The 18,416-nt window shown below is 51.4% G+C and overlaps 1 protein-coding gene across 2 annotated transcripts; it reads right to left on the reverse strand.

Moving 5' to 3' along the window:
- Nucleotides 1-3,128: 3,128 nt before the first annotated feature.
- LOC111161491 (cytochrome P450 2A13) lies at nt 3,129-8,947 on the reverse strand. Of its 2 annotated transcripts, XM_022525186.1 has the most exons (9): nt 8,753-8,947; nt 8,313-8,475; nt 7,410-7,559; nt 7,014-7,174; nt 5,838-6,014; nt 5,222-5,363; nt 4,643-4,830; nt 3,839-3,980; nt 3,129-3,310 (listed from the first exon to the last, which is right to left on the reverse strand). In XM_022525186.1, the coding sequence occupies exons 1-9, from the start codon at nt 8,930-8,932 to the stop codon at nt 3,129-3,131; spliced, it is 1,485 nt and encodes a 494-aa protein (XP_022380894.1). In that variant the 5' UTR covers nt 8,933-8,947. The 2 variants fall into 2 exon arrangements, with proteins under 2 accessions (XP_022380894.1, XP_022380895.1); XM_022525187.1 differs by lacking the exon at nt 8,313-8,475 and having other exon boundaries at nt 8,734-8,932.
- Nucleotides 8,948-18,416: the final 9,469 nt, after the last annotated feature.

An 18,416-nucleotide genomic window follows, 5' to 3' on the forward strand; every position in this document is an offset into this window, starting at 1 on the left:
CTCCCTCTGCCTCTGCTGCTCCCCCTGCTCATGCGCTCTCTGTCTCTCCCTCTCAAATGAATAAATAAATTATTTTAAAAAATAAATACATAAAAGAAATAAATACCCATTGATGGATGAAAGGATAAAGAAACACGGCAGTGGTTATTTTATAATGCTTAAGTCAGGTTTGAATTAATCTCTTTGCTATGCCAAGGGGGGCACTGGACGTTTTCCCCTATAACCCAGAGGATCAGGACCTCTGCTGTGACTGAGGCCCAGGCAGCAGCAGCACAGGACCCAGTGAAGGTTCTGGAGAGCAGTCCACTCTTAGGAGTGTGGCCCTCTGCATGGCGCCTATAGTGACTTATTTCCTCTTCTCTCCTCTTTTTTTTTTTTTTTTTTAGCTCCCTAGAGATGGTTCTTTTATGAGTGGCCACCCAAAGGATCCCCAGGTCACAGGGTATAGTCCTTCCTCTGAGTGCTCTATCTGTGGGGACAGAGCCTGGTTGGGACATACAACTGATCAGCTACGAGGTATAATCTTTCCTCTGAGTCTAGCATGAGTCACAGCTTCATTCCAAGCCACACAAATAAACCCAGGCAAAGACATATTGTCCAGGACCACATTAAGGAGACCCTGTTACCATAGTCCTGTCGTGAAATGCCTGTTAGGTAGTGGAACTTTCAGTTTAGGTCAGCTAAATCAGAGACGCAACAGTAGTCAACAGTGCGACACAATGCAGCCAGCTCTGCTCACCGTCAGCTTACCCAGTTGGGAAACTCGTTCATGTGCAAGTCCTTAGCCCGTCTTCTGATTTAGTGAGTAGCAAGATAGACGGGCAAGGATAGGGAGGAAAGCAGAACTTCAGCTGGTCCCCAAACCTGCCCGGCTCCTAGAATACCCAATCTCACCCTGGCAAGCATGAGAAAGAAGCAGAATTCCCTTCTAGAAGCTTGCAACCCTCAATGAACTCATACCCAGAAGGAACTAGATTCCTGCAAAAGGCTGGGGCAGAAAAGATAGCACGTCCACCGCCTCATTTTCTAAATCCAGCTTCTGTCCCACCTATTACTAGAACTTTCCCCTCTACTTCTAGGGACAGAGAGTGTCCCGGGTGGAAAAAGATACACTCTCACCCCTCCAGTCTTCTCCCGAGGGCTGTGTGATTTCACACCTCCTGTTCCTATAGCATTCTGTCGAAGGGTCAAGACCACATTCAGGGTGTGGTTTGGTTACTCAGCTCTGAGCCACTGACTCTGGGAATGGAACCAGAATGGGGAACTGGTCAGACAAGAGAAGAGCTAGGCCAGAGAGTGGTGGATTTGAAACAGAGTGACTCAGAAAACGCTGGAGGAGTGGAGGCCCCCACAGCCCCTGGAGTAAGGATTCCCACCTGTATCCGTGCAAAGCCATGGAGGAGACAGCACAGCCCAATTATCTAGATGTGCCAGCTGAATGGGATGTGACGGAGGGAGAAAAAATTGACAGGAGAATTTGGGAAAAGGAGAAACTAAGAAGAAACAAAACAGGCGGACTCCACAACATATTGCCTGAGGGATGCCAAGGACAGTTACTAGAAATAAGCACTTGGATTTCTGCCATTTATACCGAAATAGGAACAGGAGGTGTGAAAACTCACTGTAAGCCTCAAGCACAAGGCATATCAAGAAAACTACACCTCTGGGGCGCCTGGGTGGCTCAGTGGGTTAAAGCCTCTGCCTTCCGCTCAGGTCATGATCTCAGGGTCCTGGGATCGTGCCCCCCATGGGGCTCTCTGCTCAGCAGGGAGCCTGCTTCCCCCCACCCCTGCTTACTTGTGATCTCCATCTGTAAAATACAAAAATAAAATCTTTAAAAAAAAAAAAAAAGAAAGAAAGAAAAGAAAACTACACCAAGGTACGCCACAATCAAATTGATTAAAACTGGTGATACAGAGAAAAATCCTGAAAGTAGCCAGAGGGGAAAATATCATTACAGACAGAACTTACTCAACTTCCACAGTGGAAACTAGACACATTGAATAGCAACCCCCCACCCTTCTTCCCTTTCCTCTAGCCCCTGGCAAACGCCGTTCTACTCTCTGCTTCTATGGGTTTGACTATTTTAGATTCGTCCACAAGTGGATTCATACATTATTTGTTCTTCTCTGATTGGGTTATTCCACTTAACATAAAATTCTCAAGGTTCATCCGTGTTGGCAGGATTTCCTTTCCTTTTATAACTGAATAATATTCCACTGTAGGTATATATCACACCTCTTTTATCCATTCATCTATCAATGGATATTTAGGTTGTCTGTTTATTTATTTATTTACTTATTTTTTAAAAAATATTTTTATTTATTTATTTATTTGACAGACAGAGATCACAAGTAGGCAGAGAGACAGGCAGAGAGAGAGGCGGAAGCAGGCTCCCCGCTGAGCAGAGAGCCCGATGCGGGGCTCGATCCCAGGACCCTGAAATCATGACCTGAGCCTAAGGCAGAGGCTTTAACCCACTGAGCCACCCAGGCACCTTTAGGTTGTCTATTTAACAGTGATTTGCTTCTTTCTTCCGTGGTGGGAAGCTTTCAGCATACAAGTTCTGGGCCTGTGTTGGTAGATTTATAGTTACCTATGTCGCTTTCTTGAGTGACTATAAATGGTATTGTGTTCTTCATTTTGATTTCCTAGGGTTCATTGCTAGCGTACGGAAAAAACAACACAACAAAAACTTTGGGTATGTTTAGTGATCTTGCTATATTCATTTATTAGGAGGTTTTTCGTCGTTGTAGATTCCTTGGGCATCAGTTAAGATTTGTCACCTGCAAAATGGGCATAAACACTGTTGCCTGTTGCGTCGGTTTGTGAGCCTTAGACGAAGTGAACGTGTTGACGCGTTTAGCATGGACAGGACAGAGAATATTTGCTCAATAAATAATTTCCCTTCTCTCATCCCACCTCTGAAGGATCTACCTCTACCAAGGTGAACAGGCAGAGCCCATTCCTGTCCTCTTCCTCTCCCATTCACCTTGCCCCTCCTATTTCCCTAACCCACCTCCCTCCCGCTAGCCCCGCCCCCAAACCACGCCCCTCGCGACAGCCCTGCCGCTGCCCCTCCCTCAGCTTTGCTCCCCCAACCAGCCCTGCGCTCTCGCTGCCCTTGTTCAGCGAGGCTGGAAGCTCAGGGTGTAACTTCGTGGGATGGTAGCAAAGCCCACGTGTTTGGGGGACACGTCGATGTCTTGGGGCAGCTGCGGGGACTTGAAGCGGAAGTTCTGCAAGATGTTGGTGAGGAAGAGAAAGAGCTCCATTCTAGCCAGGCCTTCTCCAAAACAGTAGCGCTTTCCTGAAGACACAGAAGAGGAGGGCTGGAGGTGAGACCTGCTCTCACTGCCCCTTGCGCCACTACCCTCCCCCATATGCTTTCTCCCAGGAATGAGGGGCTGGAAGAGCCTGGCCTGAGAGACTTTCAGAGACCTCTCTAATCCTCTCTGAGCATCAGTTTCCCTTGTGCATGGGACGGGGGTGAGCTAGCTGTAGCAATGGGAAGTTTAGACGCCCCTCCTTCCGGGTGCACACTCAGATCTGGCTGCTGGCTCTCACCTCCAACTGAGGAATCTAAAGAATTTAAATGACTCTGGACAAATCTGTGACTCACTAAGGGCTTTGATTTCCCCCATCCCTGAGACAGGTGTGATCATCCTTATCCTTTTGCTGAAGCTCAAGTAGTTATAGGGGTTGCAGCTGAGGTCGATCACGAGAAGGACTTCCAAGCTGGAGAAAGGCATCAGACTGCCCCTTAGAGAGGGGAGCTGAGGAGAAGACGGCCCTGTTGGTGGGAGCGGTGGCTTAGCCGCAGACAGTGGTCTCTTACCAATGGAGAAGGGCACAAAAGCATCACTCTTCTTAAACTGCCCATTCTCATCCAGGAAGTGCTCTGGGTGGAAGTCTTGGGGGTTGGAGAAGAACTTGGGGTCTCTGAGCACGGAGCCCAGCATGGGGAACACTTTGGTGCCCTGGGAAGGAGGAGAGGGGTTATTTGATAAGGCAGAATGGGGGCACAGTGTGCTGAAAATGCATGGAGGTTGGAGGGACGATTGGGGTGCCCTAGGTGATGAGGAAGGGGAGGCGTGGGAGTGTGGGTCCACGGAGGGAAGAGCTTTGGGAGACAGGAGATTGGTGTGTCAGAGGCAGGAAGCTATGCAGACGTGGGGCTTATGTCTTGGGCGAAGGGAAGTTTGAAGAACACAGGCTCTGTGTCTCTTAGGACAGAAGGTGTGGGGGATGTGCAGTTCATGTCTCCCACGGTGGCGGTGGAGAGGACATGGGGGTTCGTGCTTCCAGAGACAGGAGGTTGTAAAGACACTGGATTTGTGTCTCTTAGGCGGGATGTTTGGGAGACATGAGACTCGTGTCCTTGAGGGAGGAGGTCTGGAAATGAAGTCCTGTCTTTTGAGAGAGGACGTCTGGGGACATGGGGTTCATAATCCCTGTGGCAAGAGCTCTGGGGGAGCTACTGGATTCAAGAAACTCTGAGTGGGAAGGTTGAAGGGACATGGTGGTTGAGGAAGTGTTTGATTGAGGCAGTGGGACAGCGGCTGGGAAGCTTCTAAGGGGGATGGGATGCTGGATCCCAGGGAGCAGGTTGGAGGTCCTCCTAGCAGGGATAGGAAAGTACCTTGGGGAGAAGGAACTCTCGAAACTTGGTGTCCTTGGTGACTCTGCGGGCCAGGCCCATGGGGATCATGTCTCCAAATCTTTGGATCTCGTGGATCACCGCCTCTGTGTAGGGCATCTTGGCCCTGTCTTCAAACTTGGGCTGACGGTTCTTGCCAATCACCCGGTCTATCTCCTCATGGAGTTTGGCTGTGGGAGGAGGGGAAATGTGTTTAGGTATCTGGGGGTCTCAGGGTGGCGACAGTAGTCCAAATATGTACATCCATGTGTGACACGGATGTGTGACCATTCAAGACAGACGTTGGCCATAAACATTGTTGGGGACAGTGTCTTATTCACCTGATCTCAACCTGTATATGGTCTCATATACATTTGGCTCAGCATGGGAGCTCAGTTCACACATTTTTGGTATTTTAACAGCCAGTGAAACCCAACTAACACTCTGCAGAATATCACCTAGCATCTGGGTGGCAGGGTATGGGTGAGGTTCCAGGCATCTGGGAAAGGTGGGGACATTGCAGTGGGCTCAGAGGAAGTGTGGTGTGGCCACCAGGCCAGGGCCCCATCCCCGCAGCCTTACCCTCCATGTGTGGATGTTTCATGAGCAGCAGGAAGCCGTACCGCAGGGTTGTGCTGACCGTCTCAGTGCCCGCAAAGAAGAGGTTCAGGGTGGTCAGCACCAGGTTCTTCATGTAGAACTCCGTGTTGGGGTTGTTCTGCTCCTGCAGGGAGAGGGCTTCAGGCCAGGCCCCCTCCCCTCAGCCCTCAGAGCCCTGCCGGGGTCTCTCCATCTGGACGCACCTCTCTTAGGTCCAGACCAGGGGTGGGAAGAGAGAGCCTAGTTCTGCCAGGGCTTTGTTTGGGCGTCTGGCTCTGGCCAAATGCCCTTCCCACACTCTCTCCCTGGCTACCTCCCTGCCCTTTAAGTGTCAGCCCTGGTGTCACTGTTTTAAGGGAGGACCCTTTAGAAGGAAAGGGACACTGACGGCGAGTGCACGGTGTGGAAGCGTTGCCTTATGGTGCACACGCAGGTCCTGCCCGTGGAAAGCGCTGGTAGACGGAGCAGCCCGGGTATCACACGTGAGATTGTGAGGCTGTCACGATGGGGGTGATCTGAAGGGGCCCCTGGTCTCCCCATCCCAGCTGGTTTCCGTCTGCCTGACTCTGGGGCTGCCGCACTGGCCGCTGGGCTGTACCTCCCGCATGCGGATGAGGAAGGAGTCGATGAAGTCCCGCGGGGAGTTGGGGTCCAGGGTGCGCTGGTTCTGCTCCACCTTCTTGGCTATGAAGTCCTCCAGACCCTGCAGCTCCTTAAACGCCTGCTGCTGTGGCCCTGGCAGGTGTTTCATCACTGAGTAAAACATCTCATAGAGCTGAGGACAGGAGAGAATAATGGCCGGGAAGGATAGATATTCGCGGGCAGGTCCTGCTGGGAGCGCGATCTTTCTTGGGGTAAGGAAGGAAGTGGTTTAAAGGCATCTGTCCAGGTGTTTAGGATTCGTATGGGGCTTGATGGGAGGAGATACGTAAGTTTTTAAGTGAGTTAGGCTTGAGGGCCCCTGTCCCAGAATATAGGTGAGAAGGACTGGGCTGTGTATCTGGGTTTCGGGTGTTCGGGTGAGGCTGGATTGGAGAACACATCTAGGTGTTCAGATACTCAGATGCGGTTGAATTGGGAGACTCCTGTTCAGGGGTTGATCTGTTTTCTTCTACATAGGTGTTGAGGTATTCAATTGGGACGGGTGGGCAAGTGTTGAGGTGGGGGGAGATAGCTGATCCTGTTTTAGATTTCACAGAGGTGATGGGGGCACTTCTGTAAGGGAGTCAGCTGGGTTGGGGGACACTCTTTGGGTGTTTGGGGAAACATCCATCCAGGTGTTTACATGTGGAGGGGTCTTCTTGGTTGGGGCACCTGTCCAGATGTTCAGGTACTCCATGGGGCTCTGTAGGGTTTGGGACACCTAATGATTTTGGTGGGCTGTATTTTATAGCACCTGGGGCACCTGTATTCAGGAGGTGGGCTGAGGTGGTCACTTGTTCAGGTGTTAAGATACAAAGAGGTGGACTGTCTTCCTAGGGACCAGTAGGTCAGGTGGGATGAAACCAATGTCCAGGCAGCTTGGCTGGGCGGATTACATGTTCTTCCCTGCAGGCTCTGTCTGTTGTTTGTTTGGTCTGGTTTTTATTTTTGGGTGGGGGGAGCATCTGTGGAGATGTCCAGGTGTCCTTGGAAAGTGGGTATTCTGGTGTAAGTGTTCCACTGTTCACGAGTGGTTTTGATGGAGAGGAGGAGGATGGTAGCTCAGGGCACCTGTCTCCACATGGGAAAGCAATTGGTAGGGATGCTTTAGAGCGAGACTGGGACGGGTTACCTGCCCTGTAGATGTAGCTGTGAATTGGAAGCTTCCCAGCATCATACGCAGCAAGGACAGGAACTCTTTGTCCTCATAGTCAAAGCGGTCCCCAAAGACAATGGAGCTGATGACATTGGACACTGTTCGGCTCAGGAAGAAGGTGGGATCGATGAAGGCGCCTGGGGAATGGGATAGGGTTGGAGAGAGACAGGGATTTGGGGGAGCGTCAACTGGGCTGTCTCATGCCAGCTTGAAGATTGGAGGAGGGCACTGGAGTGAGAACTCAGACGTCCAACACAAGACCCAGAGCCTGGAACCCTGATGCCTTCCCCCAAGCCAGTCCCCTTCCTTGAGGAGAAAGCCCTCATCGTGCTGGTGTATCCCTCCTTCTCGCTCACTCCCAGCCCCGCTCACCCTGCGTGCTCCGGAGGGCCTCGATGAGGAAGCCTGCCTCCTCCTGGATGCGCTCCTCAATGTCCCGCTTGCCCACTCCGAAGTCCCGCAGCGTGGTGATGGAGAAGCGCCTGAGCTGCTTGGCGCGCTCCCCGTTGCTGAATGCCACACCTGGGGAGGGAGCATAGGGTGTGGTGAGGTGGGGAGGGGCGGGGACAGAGGTGGAGAGAGCTGACCGACTGGCCTGAGTAGAAGGATGGATTGGGGGCGGAGAGAGAGAGAGAAATACAGCTCAGGGTCAGAGAAACACTGAAAGAGATAGAGACCGGGTTGGAAGAAAAGAATCAGAAGGAGAGAGGCAAGTTAGATGCCAGGGAGACTGAGAGATGGAGACACATAAACAGAGAGAAAGAGGGAGGGGAGGGGAAGAGGAGTCTGATCTCTGTGGAGATCTGGGAAGTGGCAATAAAAAACATGAAGGATCCTAACGCGGAGCTGGAGAAAGAGGAAAATATGGAGAGAGAACAGAGAAGGTCTGGAGAGAGCAGAAACAAGGTGAGATTCTCACACAGGGTAGAAAGAGGCAGACAGAGGGAGACAGAAGCTTGGGGAAGTCAGAAGCAGAGTAGTTGGAGGCAAGGATACGGGGACGGAGGACTTGGGATCCAAGATGGAAGAAGAGGAAGAGGCATCCATGGGAGAGAATGGGGAGATGGGCCAAGAAGCAGGGGGAACAGGGATGCAGACACCCTGAGCCAAGCTACAGAAGACAAAGGAGAGGCCACAATAACCAGGGACAGGGACAGAGGAGAACAGGGGTAGAACTCAGCCACAGGCTCAGGTGGGTGAGTCAGGAGAAGAGCAGTGGGGAAACTGAGGCCATCAGGTGTGCCTGGCCACGAGCCCCCACCCGGAGCTCCTCACCATAGCCTTTGAAGAGCCAGTCGAAGGTGGCCTGCCCGCCTCGCCCACTGAACTCCTCAGCCTGGTCTACCAGAGCCTCCTTCACCGCCTCATGTCCACACAGCACCACGATGCGCCGGGGTCCCAGGTGGACCGTGAACACCGGGCCATAGCGCTCACTGATCTGATGGAGGTGGGGGGTTTAGAGGCTGCGGCCCCCACTGGGAGCCGGCCTGTGCCCAGCCCTCACCTACTGCATGCCTTGTCCCCAGGTTCTGATACTCAAGGGGCTGGACATCCCAAGATCTGCTCTTTCTTGTCTGGGACCCTGCAGCCCAACGTGCAGATTTCCACTCTCTGAAGACTCTGATCCAACCTCGCCCATCCCCTGCCACTCAGTCCCAGCTCAATCAGGCCAGCGCCCAGCCCCACCCCACTGCACCCATCCCGTGTCCTGACACCTTCATGAGAGAGTTGTACATCTGCTCTGTGTTCAGCTGCAGGTAGTTCCCGATGAAGGGCAACGGGGTGGGTCCTGGAGGGAGCTTCCCCCAGAGCTTCCTCTGCCTCCAGACAGACATCAAAGCCATGATGGTGAGGCAGGCCAGCAAAGCCACGAGGAGCAGCCCTGAGGCCAGCATGGTGGCCCTGGGAGAGACGGTCAGATGGTGCTGGCTGGGGTGGTTTGCCTTTATATGACCTGGGAGAGGAAGGCGGAGTTTGGCACTCGTTACATAATTGTACCATTTCACTCCCCCAGCTAACCCTCCCCCCAACCCTGGGCTCACTGCTGAGCTTGGCACACAGCCAGTGAGGCAGGAGGCGGGGACCCCAGGAGGATTAATGAGGAGTAGGTCCCCAGGACAGAGTGTGTTGGCCCTCAGGAGGGACCACCCCAGGGCTGCAGAATTGACTGAAGCAGTAGATAAATTCCAGAACTGAAGAGTTTAGAATTCTTGTACATGGAGCACCCCCGTGCTTTGGATTTTCGGACTCAGAATGAGAAGGGACCCTAGTATTGCAAATTTTGAGGTCTCCAGAAAAACGAACCCAGAGATCTGGGTTTAAGAGTGTTGGAATGCGGAGCACCAGGGTAGCTCAGTTGGTTAAACATCTGCTTCTTGGTTTTGGCTCAGGTCATGATCTCAGGGGTTGTGAGATAAGCCCAGTGTGAGGCTCGGGGCTGGGCTGGGTGGGGAACCTCCTTAAGATTCTCTCTCTCCCTCTCTCCCTCTGCCCTCTGGCCCCCTCCCTGCTCCTCTTCCTCTCCACCCCTCCCCTCACCACCAGGTACTCCCTCATTCTCTCTCTCAAAAAAAAAGAAGAAAGAAAAAAAAAAAGAGTGTTGAAATGGGACAGCATGTGTGGCTATGGATGTGGATTTGGGGGGTTTGAGGAGGAGGGCTGTACATTTAAAGGTCTCAGGAGGGGAGCGGGTACGTGCGTGGCTCAGTCCATTAAGCACTGGACTCTTGACCTCTGCTCAGGTCTTGATCTCATGGTCGTGAATTCAAACCCAGAGTTGGGCTCCAGGCTGGGTGTAGAGCCTACTTTAAAAATAAAAAAGGTCTTGGAAGGGGAAATCCCAGGGAGTGGATTAGAGGGTCTTGGGGTGAGGGAGGACCCCTAGCTGTGATGCGGGGTTCCCAGAAGAAGTATGCGGGACTCCAGCAGGATCAAAGGGTCAGCACCTGCCCAGGCTTTGACCTACCTTTGCTTTGGGCAAAGGTATCCCAGAATCCCCACGGGGACCTGAAAGCAAGGTCAGGATCGGTGTCACTGCCCCTCTGTGGTTGGGAAAGAGGTAGAAGTCCAGAGCCACATTTAAGGGGAACCTTTCTTAGGAAGGAAGGGTAACTTGTGGTCTCCGTGCCAGAGGCCCTGGGCAGGACTTGGAAACAGTAAAGACATCCACCCATATGGTGCCAAGAAGTCCCGAGTGTCTCAAGGGCTGTAACTGACAGAGAGCCTCGCCAGTCCTACCCAGACCCCTAGGGGCGTCTTCACCATTTCCATTGTCGCTGTTGGTAGAAGTGCTACCATTGGTCCCCGTCTGGTGTGTGAGAGTACTGAGGACAGAGAACAGGGGTCAGGGGCTCCTGCATCTCCTGCTCCACACGCTTGCACCCCCGTTCTGGGGCTGGGTTTCCCACCAGTGGAAAGGGGGCACTCGAGAAGAGGAGGCAGAGTGTGAGGGCGTGGGAGGTCCCTTTGGGGTGACTCTGGGCTCGGCAGGGCTGGCAGCACCCAGAGGGAACGGCAGCAGGGAGAGGTTTGGGGAGACTCCTGAGTGGGGAGAGAGCCAGGCCCTGGAGGCTGACAGTGAGAGAGAGGAAAGATGGTGGCCCTGCTGTCCTTCCCTCAGTCACCTTCTTCCTTAACAGTGAGGCACTAGGCTTTGGTGAGCCCTAACTGAAGAGCCAGTGCGTGAATGTGACCCCACGGAACCCCTCTAGCACGGGGCTCTCTCACAGCACCCCCCTTTCGCTGTTCAGAAGAGCAGGTCTCCCCACGGCCACTTGCTCGAGGTCACACAGGTAGCAGGTAGGAAGCTGGGACTTGAACCCTGTCCTCTCCTGCTTCCACTGACCGACCTAGACCATCCTGAGGGCCAAGTGGAGCCCAAGTTTAGCAAGGAGTGGTGTGGGATTGGCATTGGCGTTGGACACAGAGATACGCTAGCAACTTCTGCCGTTGGCATTGGCTCGCCCCCGCTAGACACTGGAGTTGAAAGCAAGTGGACCCTGAACTTGATGCCAGGAGAACACTCACAGAGCCACTTCTGGCTGCAGGAAGGTCTGCGAGCGGGCCCCAGTGGCCACTGGGGCTGACGCCATGTGGCTCAGAGGTTGGTCCCAGCCGGCTCTGACATGAACATCATGTGGGAGCTGGACTGGTCTCCCGTGGGCCTGATCGGGGCCTCGATGGGCACGAGGCAGCATCTGATGGTTGGAAACCTGCCCCCACCCACTCAGATGCCAACTCTGACTTAGGACAAGTGCAGGTGGGAGAGGTTGGCACTCTCAGGACAGGCATGTTGCTCCAAGAACTTTGAGGTTCTAGACCTCTAAGCTGGATTCCTATAGGGAGGGAACAAAGAGCAGAAAGCAAAACAGAGATAGGAAAGTTTGTTGGTTTTAAAGGGAACAGAGGAGGGAAGGATTAGCACAGGCTTGGTGGCTATCAGTCCTTTTAATCCCAAACACCAGCCTACACCTGGGCTGGCAACAAGCCCATCCGTGCCCCGCCCCCCCCCCACTTCCCCTTGGTCTTCTTTGGCAAGGAGGGAGGTAGAATTTAGAGAGTTTGTCAGTGAAGTTGGCACCAACCAGGGCACGGAGCGTTCAGACAGGCTGTCATGAGCTGGGGAGAAGTAGGGCGTATGGCCGACAGAAGTACTTGGCAACAGAGGTCAAGTGTGCCTGATCTTGTTGGTAACTCTGGAAACGAGCGAGGCCAGCATCTGTCATCACATTCCTTCTCCCCCAGAGGCAGGAGTATGCCAGGCCAGCGTGCAAACAGCGTGGGTGGGCATCAGTTTCCAGGGTGAGTTAGGGCAGCGCCCAGGAAAATCTCTTTCCCTCCCTGGGACTCAGTTTCCCTTTCTGGACAATGGAGCAGCAGTGAAGCACACAGTGAAGGCATGGATGAAATATCTTACTATTGCTTCGTTGTTGGGGGACCTTGAACAGGTCACCTCACCTCTCTGACCCTCCTGAGGCCAACCAAGGACAGGATGTATCTCTTAGCTTATCATGGGAGGAGTCATCGATTAATGGGTTTGAAGTACATGGCCATTAAGTGCCAAAAATGAGTAGCTGTTCCCGTTACTCTGTGGGATGATGAGTAAGGGATTCAGCAGGGGATTCTCTAAACCCCCTTCCAGATTTTACATTCTCTGGTCTAAAGCTCCAAATACTTTTCTTTGGGAAAGGAGGAAGGGAGAGAAAGCCTTGTGGGAACCTGCCTGCCCTTCCTTCTTTTTTTTTTTTTTTAAAGATTTTATTTATTTGACAGAGAGATCACAAGTAGGCAGAGAGGCAGACAGAGAGAGAAGGGGAAGCAGGCTCCCCTGCTGAGCAAAGAGCCCTGCTCAGGCTCTTTGCTCAGCAAAGAGTCTCGATCCCAGGACCCGGGGCTCAATCCCAGGACCCTGAGATCCCAGGACCCTGAGATCATGACCTGAACTGAAGGGAGAGGCTTAACCCACTGAGCCACCCAGACACCCCACCTGCCCTTTCTTCTTTGGCACAACTGAGCCTTCCCCCCCGCTGGAGCTGAGAATGGAACATGGACCTTGGGGGCAGTCTTCTGGAGGGTCGGTGGAGTAGGCAGTGGGTGGGGAAGGCAGATCAAGGATAGACCCTCAGGCTGTCTGCCCCTCCCCCAGAGCACTTTGCCCATCTGTGTCTCCCCTTGCATCTGACTGTCTTATTCTTTATTCTTTGTCTTCCCTGCAAGTCCGTCTGCCCTCCCGCCCTCTTGTGTGCTCCTGGGTCTTTCTGTTCCTGCCAGCCTGTGCAGCGGGTTCTCCTAGATGCCTCTGTTGTGTATCTTCTTATTTATACGTCTACGTGTCATTCCAGGCACATGCTTGGGATCTCTGCACATCTGAGCACGTGTACGTGTCGGCATGTCCATGTGGATAAATGGATTTATGACACTCCCGTCTGTGGAGTGTTTGTGCATAAGCGGGTCTCCATACCTGTTTGTGTCTAGACATGTCCGTCTGTGTGAGCCCACAAAGGGGGGTGTGTGCGCAGGCCGGTGTGCCTGAATGCACAGCCGTGTCTGTGTCTGTGGGCAACCAAGTACATGGTTTGGAGTACGCCTGTGGGAGGACGTCTCGTGAGTGTCCGTGTATCCGCCCTGACGTCTGACTGTGCGCCCACACGTGTTTGTATGCAGGTCCTGCTGGTGACAGTGTACGGCTGTGTGGGTGGACATTTTGTGTGTGTGTGTGTGTGCTGGCGTAGTGTGTAGGCACATGGGCCACGCTGTGTACACGTGGCTGCGATCTGCTGGTGCCTGTCTGTCTGCGCTCAGACGCAGCCCTGGCCCAGCTCTCCACTTCCCATCTTAAAAACACGAGTAATTCCCTATTTGTCAGGGTGTTGTGTCCCTGGGCTTTCAAGGGTCACAGCAGGCAGAAAAGGGCTGCATGGGACAGGTGTGTCCTGAGAGCATTCTGAGGTGGGTCAGCTCCTATCGGATCAAGGCGAACGTCCATTCATAGAATTCCCTCCCACAGCGCCCCCAGCCCCCTAAGCCACTCAGCACATTTAGGACAGTCATCCTCCCAGCGCTGTCACCCCGCCACTCCGTCCCAGCCTTGCTGAGGGATGCTGAGGACACAGGGGTGACCCTGAGCCCTGCCCTCCTGAAGCCGGCACAGGGCTGGGGTGAGAAGGCGCAGGCAGAGGGCTGGGCTGGGGGAGCGGGGAGAGAGGCGCAGGTGTCTGCAGGGGCCCAGAAATAGCCCCTGCTTCACGCTTGTCAGTTCACGCTGAGCCACTAGAGGGCCACGTAGGGGTTTTTCCAAGGCAGGATGGGGACAGTGGGGAGGGAGACTTCTGGGCAGAGGAACCTGAGTGCCAAGACAGTGGAGCGTGGTCAGGTATCCTGAGGGTGGAAGGATCCGGGCCGTGTGCACTGATGAGGCTGAAGCCATCAGCAGGAGTCAGACCTGCTGGACCTTGTGCGACCGGGCGGGGAGTGTGGACTCTGTCCTAGGATGATGGGGAGCCCCAGAGGGTCTTAGGCAGGGGAACAAGCCAGCCAGATTTGTGTTTCGGAGAGCTTGCTGAGATTTATGGGGAAGAGGAGACTACAGGTCCAGAGCCACGGAAGTGGCTTCCATAGTCTCCAGGGGACAGAGGACGGGGCCATGAGCATGGAGAGGAGGCATGGGTTGGAGAAAGGGACAGAAGGAAGAACCAGTTCTTACCTGGTTATGTGCTGGCTGTGTGGGGTAAGGCGAGGGAGGAGCCCAGTGTGGGGTAGATGGCGGTGTCATTTATCGGTTTGGGGACACAGATCAGAAGCAGGTTTGAGGAAGGAGATAATGAGTTCCACTTTGGACACGTTGGGAACTGGGCACAGTCCCTGCTTCTAGGGATTTCTCCGACCAGCGGGACAGCAGACCCGGATCAACCAAAGTCCTCAAGGACCCCACGAATGCTCATTAGTAATTATGTGTCATAGTGTAGTACTCGGGGCTGAGGGCTGGGAGGGCTTCCTAGAGTCAGTGTTGTTGGAACTGGGTCTCGCAGGATGAGTTCACAGGTGGGGGAGGAGCGGAGGGCAGGGCAGAGAGAGCCTCACAGGCCAGGCCCCTGTTCCCTGTGCCAACCTCATCAATCAGCTTGCTGTCCTCCACCTCCTCGCCTGACCCGAAACTCTCCACAAACCTGGCTCATGCCCGCAAGCGTGGCTGAAATCTATGACCTCTCTAAAATGAGAATGTTTGTTTTGTTTTGTTTTGTTGATGTGAAGGAGCAGCTGGCTGGCTCTGTCAGGAGAGCATGCAAGTTCTGATCTTGGGGTTTTGAGTTCAAGCCCCATGTTGGGTGTGGAGCTTAAAGAAATAAATACATAAATTAAAAAAAAAAATAAATCAAGGAATACTTATTTTAAAATTACCATTTTTAATGCAAGCAGCTCATGGCATTTAGTACATTCCCAGAGTTGAGAAACCAACCACCTGTAATTAATTCCAAATCTTTCCCAGGTGAATCTTAGGTAAGCCTTCTTAGTTCAAATTTAAACGCTAGCATTGCTGACAATGGTAGCATTCAGTGAGCTCATGATGTTACTGTGTGAAGTTTTTACAGGCATGATCTTGCTAAAATCCTCACAGCAAGCCGGTGAGGTCGGGTTGACCGTCCCCAGTTGCAGACGAGTGAAGCAAGGCCCAAAGAGGGGAGAGTGAGTTGTTTTGGGCTCCACGGCTGATCAGGGTGGGACCCGGGCATGGCCTCGTGTTGTTGACTCTAGATTTCATGCTCTTAACCACCATGCTGGGTGGCCAAGTCCTCCCTTCTCTTTATGAGACATTAGAAAACTGTTCCTGATAATCCTGTGGTTCTTGTAAGCCTAAAACAGAAGATTCCGGTTGTGATAAAGGAAATAAAAATAAAACAGGTCTCTCCATGGGAGGGATGTTTGACCTTCTGTTATGTTTGCATTCTTTGGAACATTAAACCAAAGACCCGGCCAAGCTGTGTCACCTCAGTGAAGCGGAGAGTGAGCAGAACAAGGGGTTTGGCCAGAGTGAAGTGTTGGTGTTCAGGTTTCACATGACAGCAAGGATCAGGGTGAGTGGCAGGAGGGGAAGGCCAAGGAGCAGAAGAAAGTCAAGGTTCTTTCTGTCTGGTTGTTGGGACAGTCATGCCCACAGGTGTGCCTTCTTGCAGGAGCAGGGCAGATCTTGGAGGAAAGAGAGGGAAAACGTTTGTCAGAAGACAGGGACAAAGGAGAAAGACTCCAAAAAGGAAGGATTTTATGAGAGGGTGGAGAGTCATACTCCAGAAGTACTCTGGGGAGTTTTTGATTCTGATAATGGTTGAGTAGCTCCTACCGGATCAAGCATCCTGAAAATTAACAGCTATAGACTCAGAATAAAATCTTAAAAACAAAACAAAAACCTGATTCCCTGACATCACTGGAGAGTGGGTCAAAGCAGGCAGATACTGAAGGAGGTCAGAAGGGAGTTTCCTGTTATTAAATCTTTTGGCCTGAAGGTGGGTGGAGACAATGCCTTGAGGATGGCTGAAACCCAGGCAGAAACTTTGTAAATTTTTAGAGTGAAGAAACACAGGACAAAGAGCAGGGTGATTACAGTGTGTGGTGGTAGCCGTGATAGGGTCTCCAAAAGGTGAGTGCCAGGGTGGGGGTGTCCCAAATCTCTGTATAAACTCTGTCCCATTTTCTCACCTGTTGCTGAAGTACTTAAGTGCTAGGAAACTCCATGTGGTACTATGTAAGTCTACAACATTGAAAGATTTCAGAGCTGTGCATTTGAGTTCAGCCAAGTTAACGGCTCCCTGAAACAAACAGAACAAGACAAATTGATATTCTTCAGTAGAACATTACAGAATCCAGAGTCTTTGCAATATGTTACTTGTCATATCCAGGACAAAATCCAAAATAACTAGGCATATTAAAATACAGGAATATATAATCATACTCAAGAGAAAAGACAGTTGATGGAGATTGACTTGGGGATGCCCATAATGTTGGAATTTAGCTGAGACAGTTTAAAAGCACCTATTATGTCTGTGCTCCAGATGTCAAGTGGTATTCAGAAGCAAGCGGTATTGACCTACCTTCTGACTGTGAGACTCAAAGGAGGTAGTCAAATGTGTCCTCTTCATTGGAGAGAGTGTTAAGGAAAGCTGTGCTCTTGAGGGGAGAGCTTATTTTGAATGAGATTAGGAAATAGAGAATTTAGAGACACGGTTTATTTTTACACAGATGTTAATAGAATACCTACTATGTGCCGGCCACTGGGTCAGGTGTTGAGGATATAGCAATCAGCCAAATAGTCCAGCATCTGACTCTATGCAATTTACATTCTGAATGTATCCAGGAATTTTGGTCAAGGGCATTCTGCTCAGGAATCTATTTGGGGAAAGGGACATGGAAGCAGAAAGAAAATAAATGGCATCTTGTAACGAACCAGCAGATAATAATGGCTGTATTTATTATTATTTTAGCTAATGATCATGGAATGCCATGTGCCAAGAAGTATGCTAAGTGGTCTGCATACAAGACCCTTGCTTAGTTCTAGGAACAGCTCTGTGAGATAGGCTATATTATTATCTACAGCTTTCAAGTGAAGGTGTTGAGGTCACCAACTCAGACGTTGCAGAGCCAAGACTGGAATTGAGGTATGTCTGAGCACAGAGCTAGATCTCTTAACCACTACACAATAGTCTACCGGGCCGGTGTTGGAAACATTAAGAGGAATAAGAACAGGCTGGTTCGAGTGAAATCTGTTCACATAAAGCTTAAATTACTAAAGCTACAAATATGGGAAAACTATAAAGAAGAGCAAGAGAATGATAAGTAGAAAATTCAGAATGGAAGCTGTTTCTCAGGAGATGCAAGAGAAATGATTACAAAGGGACAGAGTGGATTTCTAAAGTTTTAGTGTTTTTTTAAAAAGATTTTATTTATTTATTTGACAGACAGAGATCACAAGTAGGCAGAGAGGCAGGCAGAGAGAGAGAGAGAGGGGAAGCAGACTCCCTGCTGAGCAGAGAGCCCGATGTGGGTCTCGATCCCAAGACCCTGGGATCATGATCTGAGCCAGAGACAGAGGCTTTAACCCACTGAGCCACCCAGGCACCCTAAAGTTTTAATGTTTTATTTCCTAGGTGAAGTGGCAAATGTTCATTTTCTTGAAACAGTGGTTGTATAGTTTATCATCATTAGTACATATGATAGGTGTAGCCGGTTGAATGGTGACCCTCAAAAGATACATCTGTGTTCTGATACCCAGATCTTGTGATTGTTACCTTGTTTGGAAGAAGGACATTGTGGGTGTAATTAATTTAAGGATCTTGAAATGAGGAGAACATTGTGGATTATTTGAGTGGGCCATAAATCCAATGACAAGTTTCTTTATAATAGAAAGGCAGAGAAAGGGATGAGACAGACAGAATTGAAGACAGAGACACAGAGGAGGAGACAAGGAGAAAACAGGAGTAGATCAGGGTGATGTGGCTAACAGGCCAGGGAACCCCACAGGTTGCAGGCAGCTGGCGAAGCTACGACAGAGGTTTATAATGCATTATGGCAGGCTTAAGTAACTCATACAAAAGTTTCACCAAAAAAAGTAACCATTTAAAAACTTGACAATAGGGGCGCCTGGGTGGCTCAGTGGATTAAAGCCTCTGCCTTCGACTCAGGTCATGATCCCAGTGTTCTGGGATTGAGCCTCGCTTTCCACCCCCCTCTCTCTCTGCCTGCCTCTCTGCCTGCTTGTGATCTCTGTCTGTCAAATAAATAAAATCTTTTTTTTAAAAAGGAGAAAAAAATAAAATAAAAACTAGACAATAGGGCACCTGGGGGATCAGTCGGTTAAGCTTCTACCTTCGGCTCAGGTCATGATCCCAGGGT

This window comes from Enhydra lutris, unplaced genomic scaffold (assembly GCF_002288905.1).
Source record: "Enhydra lutris kenyoni isolate GAN:26980312 unplaced genomic scaffold, ASM228890v2 scaffoldscaffold85, whole genome shotgun sequence".
NCBI lineage: Eukaryota > Metazoa > Chordata > Mammalia > Carnivora > Mustelidae > Enhydra > Enhydra lutris.

What these genes read in the sequence shown, in the direction of transcription:
- LOC111161491 (XM_022525186.1), bottom strand. Translation starts at nt 8,932, where the DNA reads ATGCTGGCCTCAGGGCTGCTCCTCGTGGCTTTGCTGGCCTGCCTCACC. An exon ending in TGTACAACTCTCTCATGAAG is followed by an intron (nt 8,476 to 8,752) that starts GTGTCAGGACAC and finishes CACCTCCATCAG; the next exon opens with ATCAGTGAGCGCTATGGCCC. An exon ending in CAGCTACATCTACAGGGCAG is followed by an intron (nt 6,015 to 7,013) that starts GTAACCCGTCCC and finishes TCCTGTCCTCAG; the next exon opens with CTCTATGAGATGTTTTACTC.